The sequence below is a fragment of the Acipenser ruthenus genome, chromosome 42 (genome assembly GCF_902713425.1).
Source record: "Acipenser ruthenus chromosome 42, fAciRut3.2 maternal haplotype, whole genome shotgun sequence".
NCBI classification, from domain to species: Eukaryota; Metazoa; Chordata; class Actinopteri; order Acipenseriformes; family Acipenseridae; genus Acipenser; species Acipenser ruthenus.
The window spans coordinates 7931054-7940688 of record NC_081230.1 but is presented as its reverse complement, the minus strand read 5'-3'; the positions used below and the strand labels follow the sequence as shown (position 1 = coordinate 7940688).

At 39.0% G+C, this 9635-nt stretch overlaps 1 protein-coding gene across 3 annotated transcripts in view; it reads right to left on the bottom strand.

Moving 5' to 3' along the window:
* Window positions 1–1483: 1483 nt before the first annotated feature.
* LOC117401036 (kinesin heavy chain) overlaps window positions 1484–9635 on the bottom strand; it is a 42715-nt gene continuing 34563 nt past the window's right edge. For 2 of the 3 annotated variants that reach the window (XM_059011512.1, XM_059011513.1), the window contains 6 exons: window positions 8103–8319; window positions 7762–7918; window positions 7265–7335; window positions 6850–6877; window positions 5446–5539; window positions 1484–4598 (listed from right to left, as the gene is read on the bottom strand). In XM_059011512.1, coding sequence (XP_058867495.1) covers window positions 5461–5539; window positions 6850–6877; window positions 7265–7335; window positions 7762–7918; window positions 8103–8319 — 552 coding nt within the window. In that variant the 3' untranslated portion in view covers window positions 1484–4598; window positions 5446–5460. The remainder of the gene's footprint in view (window positions 4599–5445; window positions 5540–6849; window positions 6878–7264; window positions 7336–7761; window positions 7919–8102; window positions 8320–9635) is intronic. The other variant, XM_059011514.1, reaches the window with a different exon arrangement.

Sequence of the window (9635 nt, the reverse complement as noted above, 5' to 3'; positions counted from 1 at the left end):
AAGAAACTTTATAGATACATCATCTTTATTGAAAGTGGTTTTTCTTAGCAGTTACAGAGCATGTTACAGCATGCACCAATAATTCGACAGACTATAAAACAGTGAGATTTTGACTCTCACTGGCGCTTGCTTTCAGAACCCCAAATTTCTGCATTTTTATAAATAATCTTTATAATTTGCCACACACACAATACAGAGGCCTTTGTATACCTATCCAATCTCACACTCTAACCCCAAATTAAATTGCCTGGAAGTAATTCACGTAGAACTTCAAACACTCAATCATAAAATGGAAACTTTTTCCAAGCGTTAGGATTTCTCCTAAACGTTTAACCATTGTCAAAGATAAGTAGTGTTTGTACAGCAGCATATGTAAGTGTGTGTTCTCATCCACATTAATGTTACAGTGTGTCAGAAAAAAAAACACTGAAGATTTCTCATGTTTTTTGTGATCGATTACAACGCTGATAAAGTTTATACATTTAAACATGTTTAATCCTAAAGTTTAATAATAAAATGAAATCTAAGGACCCTCCTTTAATGATCTGCCCGACAGTTGGTGAAAAGCACTAGAAGGTTGCATTAAGATCGCTAACGGTTGATAGAATGAGGTCTCAGGTATTGCTGGTAACGCTGGAATTAAATGTCTCGTGTACTGTGATGATTCAATCTGAAATGATCCAAACCGGTGAACCACAACCAACCCTTCTCAGTCATATGAATGAGGTTTCAAGATCACATTCATAAAGCATAAGAGCAAAGGTCAGCCAGGGCAATTGCGTTAGATCCTGCTGCGCTTTTTCAATTTGAACAGGCGCAGGACCTTATTTACAATGTCTTGTATTGGAGGTCAGGCTGCAGAGTCCTTCTTAAAGCTGCAGTGTCACAATTCAAAGGAGTGCTAACCAAGTCTTTAAAAAATCCACTGTGTTTCAGCGTTACCCTTTTCAGTGCTGAAAATATTTAGGTTCTTTGTTAATCTGATTAAGATACAAACCTACAGATTTAAAGTTGCAGCTACTTAACCTAATCACATCCTGGGCTGTAGGTAAGTCTCCAATGGTGTAGCAGCAATCGGACCTACAGCACAGGAAGTGGTTAGGTCAATGTTTCAGGAAGCTGCAGTTTTTAATCTCTAGTGTTGAAAAAAGCAAGGAAAGAATTTAGTTAGCATTACTGAAAAGGGCCAAAGATAATGTTGCTAATACCAGGTAAGAATATATATTATAAAGCCTTGGTTAGCTTTGTCTTAACTGATGAGACATTTTGTTTAATGCACAAACGGCAATCACGTTATTGAGCATACTTAAAAGCTAACTTAAAATTCAGTATTCAGCTGCAAATATTCAGATACGATCAATTAAAAGGCACAATGATCTCACTTAACCCTTTCCTGACCTGTTCAGGGGTCAACTATGCTCTCTGACTGGTTGATCAGATGCTACGAAGCATATACTAAACAAAATATAACAGAATTTAGGAATACTATGTGCAATTATTTAATGCTAACACTACATACAATAAAACAGTTAACTTTATATTACATTTTTTATTATTTGGTATTATTTAAAAAAAAAAAAAAAAAAAAAAAAATGATGTCATAAGGATAGGGCCGCTGTAATTTAAATGGAATCCTAGACACCGGGTTTAAACAGCTGCTCTATTGAAATTCTGAATAGCTTTTCAACCTACTTGGTTATGGGGTTGATCAGCCAATAGCCAGGATAAGCCACAGCTGGATTTTTAGAGCATTTTACAGCACTGGGGAATTGCCATCAATTGCATCAACCACCTATCTGTGGTTATCCTGGGATTACCTCTAAGAGGAGGTGCAATCACTCTAACCAGTGCTGTAAAATGCTCTGAATCCAGCTGTGGATCAACTCCTTCGTTTCTTATAGTTTGAAGTTATGATTGAGTGTTTTGAAGAGACGGATGAGCATACAATACTGGGCTCCAACCATCAGCCTTCCTTTCCATTCGATCAGTTAGTTACAGTGGAGGCTTACATGTTCTAAGTGGCAATGATCGCTTCAGTAGTATGTACAACGTACTGCACAGATAGCACAGCTTCAAAGTATATATAAAAAAACACACTGAAATAAAACATTGGATCCCAGCATACATATAAATACATTCAGTAATCAATACATACGTACAGTGTAACGTCTATTATCCAAACCAACTGGAAATGCATGCCTTTATATCCAGCGTAACCTTGCTATGAGGGACAGGCAAGAAGCCAAGAGAATGTGCCCTTTATAGTGGCCTTAACACTGAAGACATTTCTTTTAACAAATACATCCCATCGGATTAAGATTATTTAAAAGGGTAATTAGCCAATGTAATGATATTATTTCTGACTTTTTAAGAAAACTGTGCCTGTCTCTATAGGTTCTTTTTGTTAATCAAATGTACAGATTTAGTATTTTTAGTTTACAGCACATTGGCTTTATTAGGCTTCGTTTTACTGTATCAGGTTTGCACGGGGCGCTTGGAAAACAGATAATTTACGTTTCACTGCACATGCATACAAATAAATATATAAATAAATAAATAAATACATAATGTACAGTGTAACATACTGAACCAGATCCTGAATAATCTACAGACTTGCTTAAACTACAACTTTTTGAGCTACTGTAATCCTGACTTTGGAAAGAAACTGTCCTGGATTAACAACACGACAAAAGACTTCAGATGAAGAAGGGAAAATGCAGATGCAGACAAAACAAACAGGAAAGTACTGTCGCAAAAGATCTGATATTTGCATTTAAGGCAATAATTGTTTAAAACTAAAGATTTTTGATTTGTCTGCACAGACGATGGCAGCCTGAAAAGCATTCTCTAACACACTGGCCTGAATTAAATCAAAGTCTATGGCGGCTTTACAATAACTATGGCAGTGCTATAATTTAAAACCAACCCCCTGCTTACCGTGTGCTGAACCTGTCCTACTGAAACATTACAGGAAATGCTTTGATATTTATTATTCACGTATATGTGGAATACAGCCAAGCAGACTCACATACATAAATGTGTTTTAAGCATCATTTGCTGTAGCTGGTTTTGTTATACACATCTGTAAATGCTCAGCATGGCTGTTGTTCTGCAAGACCATTTTTCACTTTGAGACAAGTTTCTATGAATTTAAGCAGCAGGATTTGGTACTTGATTAACCAGGCTACATGAATAATGCATATCAAAGCAACCATGGCTTATTTGAGAAATATATTGCAGGGATGAGAACAGCACAGGAGAAAGTAAGGAGGCTGGCAAAATGGGTTAGGTAACCCTCTCAATATACTTCCTATAGCACTACAGCATAGTCAACTATTGTGAAAGCAATGACCGTGGAGGTCCTGATTAAAATCAGCTTTTTTTTTACGCTTGAAATATTTGGAACAAGTTAATTAGAATTGCAAATCTTTTCATGCAGGGAAAATGTGGTTACAATATGCCTTTGAAAGACAAGACACGGTTTTCTAAGAACCGGACAGATCAATATCTTCATGATCTAAAAAATAATTCTCGCAATTCTATACATTACATGATTTTAGATACCGCTTTAAAAACGATTTTGAATGCAGCTCTACAAAATAGTGTGTTGAGCAACTAATGTTTTGGTAAAAATTAGATTTTAAGTAGAGTAATATGCATCTTAAAACACACAGTTTAACGTAGCCTAATTGACTTGGAAAGATGTATATAGTTGAATTACTTCACTTGCAGGGAAACTACATTAGAAATGTATCACAAAGTCCACCTATTATATCTCTGGCCCTTTCTGCTTTCTGAAAACATATTTGTTAGTAATAAAAAATACAAAGCACGTTGTTTTATGTACGGGGGAAAATATCATGTTCCTAATATCATACAGAAAGAGACCTAATTAAGGCTTTGTAAAACACTACAGGGTTTGTTTTCCATCATTTGTCAAGCATCTGCAGCTACTGGGACATCTGGAATTCTGCAACATCTGGGCCTCTGCATCAACCTCTGGCACATCTGGAGTTCTAGAACCAAGCCCAGATGCTGCCAACGTTCCGCCCCAGTCTATTGCCAAAAGCAATACCAAGCACTACTGCCACTTAGTATTAAAACCAGCAGCACTACACAGACAATACTTTTAAATCACTTGGCTATTACTGAATGGCCACAGTACCAGTGTAACATACCGTTTTAAACTGTGACATTTGATGAATAAAACCTAAGGACAAAAACATACTGTTAACACTTTGCAATTCTAAATCTGTGGCTGCTGGCCATTAGCAGTATCCTAACCGTACTTAGTAGTGCCTTTGTCTAAGGGAATGCTCCTCTGAGTGCCTTACAAGCCAACACACGATGAGTGACTGAGCTCAGCCCTTCAGCAGTGCAGGTTATATACACTCAGTAACGGAACGGCTCACAACAGACAGCGGTGAGATGGAAGAAGCAGAAGCAACAGCTTTTTTGTTTTCAGACATTACAGGACATTTAGAAACAGTTAGTAAGTAAGAGACACAATATCTAAGATACAGGAGGAATGGTAATATAGTGGTCAAGGGAAGCTGATTTGCAGCATGCGGTTTGGAGGCCTCAGAACCAATAGGGATCTGTAAAAGAAACAGCTGTTAGAAGGTGTTAAGATAGATATACTGTTTGTTAATGGGGGCTGGCTAGCTGTATATGATATTATTAAAGTAATTGTAGATAATAAAATAGTTCCATGAATCTATTTTACGCCCCTTCTGGCTATATTGGTCTCAAATGTGCAGTTTTGAAAGAAACACACATTATCATGAATTTTCATTTTAAAACACATGGTACTACGCTAGGTTAAAGGAAGTTCTCAGTTTGTTTGCCCTGTCTTCCAGGAAGTTTGTTACAGCTTTACTTCCTTGGTCGTTTCACCCCAGCAGTGTCTTCTGGGTAAAGCATGTTACTGGCTGAAGGCATGTCAGTCAATAGGGGAAGCAGGTGATTGGTTGTTGACAGGAAATGAGCCAGTGAAGAGGTGGGGATCATTTTTCTCCCTCCAGGAAGTGCAAGACAGTCTAAAAACAGGGCTTGGAAACAGAGACTTATTTATCCTCGTGTAGGACCAGAAATCTTGTTTTAAAATGAAAATATATATATTTTTTCTAAAACATGCTTTTCTTTCAAGACTGCACATTTGACAGCTTTTTAATGAATAGATGTGCGGGAAAAAATTACGGATCTATTTTTACAGCTACTTAAATGAAACCAGTTTTCACCTGAAAAAAATGTCAAAAAATGAATCTTTTACTTTCTTAAACAATGATAATATTTGTAGAAACAAGTAAAGATTTATATTGACGTAGGACCCTGTATAAATATAACCACTGTACACATAGGCTGGTTTTGACAAGAGTTTAAATAGCATTACTTAGTATCACCAGCAGGGGTCAGCATCATCTATAGTAGCGGTGGGTTACATACCTATATATGAGGTCATTAGCTTGCTGTGGTCTCCTGTGGGATTACATACAGCTTTGAGGGGTCCTCAGCCTCACTGCTACAGTGGATGTCATTTCTGGAAATGAAACAATATGTGAGGTATACTGGGCCAAGTGTCTTCAAACCAGACAGCACAGAATAGCTTCAAATTGCCCCCTTTCCATTTAATGGTGTGCAAGCCTGTGTCAAAGGGCTTTGAGTTCAGGAGCCAGTCTTCAGTTCTGCCACAGACATATATAATGCCGGCTAGCTCACCCAAACTGTCTTTAAATTAGTAAGCACCAGCGCCATCTAGTGCACAGCTTGTGTATTGACAGCAAAACAGAGGGGAAACTTGGTCCAAAGTGGCAGGTCACTAGATAGGTCTTACTTCTATGCAGACACTTTTGTTACATATATATCTATGGACGGCAACTATCAAAAATATTTAATTGCAATAAGAACCACACAGGTAATAAAGGGGACAGTTTAAAAAAATATGTTATTTGGGTGACGTACATAATTACACACAGATGCCTGTAAAAATCCACTGATTCTGATATTCTCAATAGCAAAGGAATGTCCGAACCAAGTTTCCTCCCAATTGTATGAGCAGTTTTCTAAACACAGATCAAAATGTGTGACTAACGTAGGTGCCTCCATTGTACAGACAGAGGACCGAGCACATCCACACAGAGTCCCCCCATATCCAGATACCATTACAAACTTGAGATTACACTGACGAAAGCGCTACCCCAAACGTTTGTCTTTTTTCTTATATGTTCGTTATCCTAAAAATACCCAGAGCCATTGAAATGAGCCCGTCTGTGTGCAGCAGATGGATGCTTTTAGACCGCAGAGCTCTTGAATTATTCAATCCATTTACATAATGGCGTTTCACCTAAATAATGGAGAGGATCTTCACTTAGAAATGTACAAAAAAAAGCCTTTCTGATGGAACAGCTCTGAGATCAGGTCTCTGCACTGGCTCAGTGGTTAAAGGAATGGACTGCAGTGTTGAAGGATGCGGGTTCGAGACCTTTTATCCAGCTGTAACTGGGTACCCCATTATAAAAACAACACTCATTCCTAACTGGTGAGTTTAGATGTTTTAACTGACATATACAATGTCTTTGCCAAGTTTCATTATAATTGGATAAGTGCTTCTCTAGAGAGGTCTTAAAATGTAATTGTGACTCAATCGTACGTACTGACAGACCGACACCACACATCCCCTGATTCCGAGACTCTCGATAGCGTGTGCTAAAGAATGTCCTGACCAAGTTTCATCACAATCGGATAAGCCGCCTCTTAATAGATGAAAAACATCGGTGTGGCATGCAGGAAGACACGCGACACATTCCGTCACCTATGTTCAAATGATGTTGAAAGCAAATCTTCACTAACCTGTTATCATTGATATCTGTAGCATTGCCTGTGCGAAGAGACGAAAGAGGCTGGGTTAGTTTGAATGCAGACCTGGGCTCAATTACAACTGTAATCGTGTAATTAATTACAATCACAACGTAATTATAACTGAACCTTTTCGATTGCAGTTCAATTACATGTTAACGGGTGGAGTTATTTATGTAAATGTAATTTTAAGTGTAAGCATAACTGTAATTTATTGCAGTTGAACACAATTCCATAGTAATTGTAATTTAATTTCAGCATACAATTCTGCTGCTATTGTAACTGAATTATAATGCAGAATCTCCTGCTTCCAGTCCCATTTTCAAGGGAGAAGCTCTTCACGTTATTACAAACACATATTATTTTTCAATACAGAACAGTGGAAGTGATTTTCCATGGAGACGCTTACCATTATCCACATTCAGCTTCTGATATGTACTGCTGGAGGTTAGTGTCCCATTGCTCAATCCCCCTGTTGTGCTGGAGAGGAACAGGACTTTTTTTAGAACATGAGACTATAAGAATTGTTTGGGAAGGAGAAGAGCCTGTTTGGTTCTTCCTAGCACACCATTGGCCCGTACGAAGGTGATCTAATTGTAAGCGTTTTTTCAATGCTACTACAATATTATTACTACATAATAATGAGAATAACTTGGTATTCATATTATTTAGCGGATGTTTGGGGGTGTCTGTCTGCCCGTACATCAGTGTGTCACACTTGCATTTTTGCATATATACTGCTTATTAAACTGTGATTTCATGACATACTGTTGATGTGTGAGGATCATTCATTGTTCACGTGAGTTCTCTTGTTCTGTTTTTGTAACTGTGCACAGCACTCTGGGATGCAATGGCACTCTGGGATGCTATATAATTTGCATTGTATTTCCTCGCCAGGGTACGTACAGTTTCTCCTGGCTTGGGCTGGGGGCACGCTGCGTGCGCTGTGCTGTCATGCTGCTCTGGAAGGATGCGTTGCTGTATGCCACTGCGTCACCACAGCGGATCACCAGGGGGTTGGTGGGCGAACACACCGGGTAATGCCCAGGGCGGATAGGCTTGGCTGAAAGAGAAAAGAGAACAGAAACAACACACCAGTCAGTGCAAGGCCTGGATGATTCTTCGATAGCTTGGGATTACAAATGAAATGGCTTGTCAAGATGTTTTAAAAAAAGTAGACTGTGCCGCTATCCAACCACCGCTGGTTTCTAGCCTCTAGAGAGGCTGTGTGGCTCTCAGCGGCTCACCGATCTGGGCAGAATGGGGCCTCCTCAGGGGGTTCTTCGACCTCATCACGTCCTTGATTTTCTCCACCTCCTGCTGGTACCTCCGACGGTCCTTCATGGCGCCCTCCTTGGCCTCTTTCAATGCACCCTCCAGGGCCTTAACTCTCTCAGCTGTAGTTCGAAGACGTTTCTCCAGTTTAGGAAGCTCACAACGCAGATCTGCATTGTCGCGTACCAGCTGTGTGCACAGGAGAAGACATGCGTGTAACATACGTGTACAGAGATGCCAATGATTTAACTGCACTTCTAGATCTCTTGCTCTACCGTTTCTATTGTGCCCTGGACTTGCCTGACCTGCTGTAAGCACCACGTTACTGGATCCTCAGCTAATGCACCATCCTTGCACTATTGTGCCACTGTAGATATAACTTGTTCTTATCTTAACTTGTTGCATCCTAGTTCATATTGTCTTTTAGTAGTATTATTTGCACTTACTGTAAACGACACTGTATTTAAATATTAATCTTGCCATTGTAACCCTGTGCTGCCCTGTAACACCTGTAAGTCGCCTTGGATAAAGGCGTCTGCCAAATAAATTAAATAAAATTAAATAACATTTGGGAAAAAAGGGGGGGGGGGATTTGTTTTATTAAAACTGCTAAAATAGCTTTTCTGACTGTAGCAGGTGACACAACATCTACTAAAGTAGGGGTGTATGATCCCGGTCCTGGAGGGCTATTCCACTCCAGGTTTAACAGGCAACATGATATAATGAACTACTTCAGGGTCTGGGTGGAGGTTTGATGGGTTCAATTAAAACATTTAGAAAAGGGTTGGAACAAAGACCAGGAGTGGAAGAGCCAACTTCGGACACCCCTGTACTAAAGGCCATTTTCATTCTGTTTTTTACAGACTGTTATTAGCACTATTATTGGGCTATCTTATCTAACCTTAGCAAGTCCAAGATTAATGATCCACTGTACAAGAAGATTTGAGACATCTGGTGTCTTTTCCTATTCGGTTGTTCTGAGTGAATATTTATTTTCATCGGATCTTATTTTGGAATTTTGTATCCAATCAAATCCAACGGCAGAATGGCCAAATCGCACTGTTTCAAATGACGCTGTGTTGCTAAGTAGATGCTGAATTCTCTGAATAAAAAGATGTTATAAACTACAAATGCGATTCACTTGATCAAACCGGGCTTTTAAAAAACAATCCGAGATCCAACCTGTCTGTAAATTGTAAACGCAGCATCCCAAAAGGTCCTGAATTATATTACTTAATCATTTCTCTTTCTGTAAAAAATTAATTGAACACTGAGGTTTGAAACTACACCCAATTCTATTTTTGTTAAAACACAAATGGCTTTGCAAATGTAACATCCTAGAACCACTGCACAATAAACCTGAGGACTCTACCCCCGAACTGCTTGAATCCATTTTCCTCGGGTACCACAGCCTAGTTTAGACAAAACCTATAGCTGGAATAAAACAAATTGACTTGGATTTCCATCTCTCCACGGCACAGCTAAGTGCTCTCCTGCATTATAAC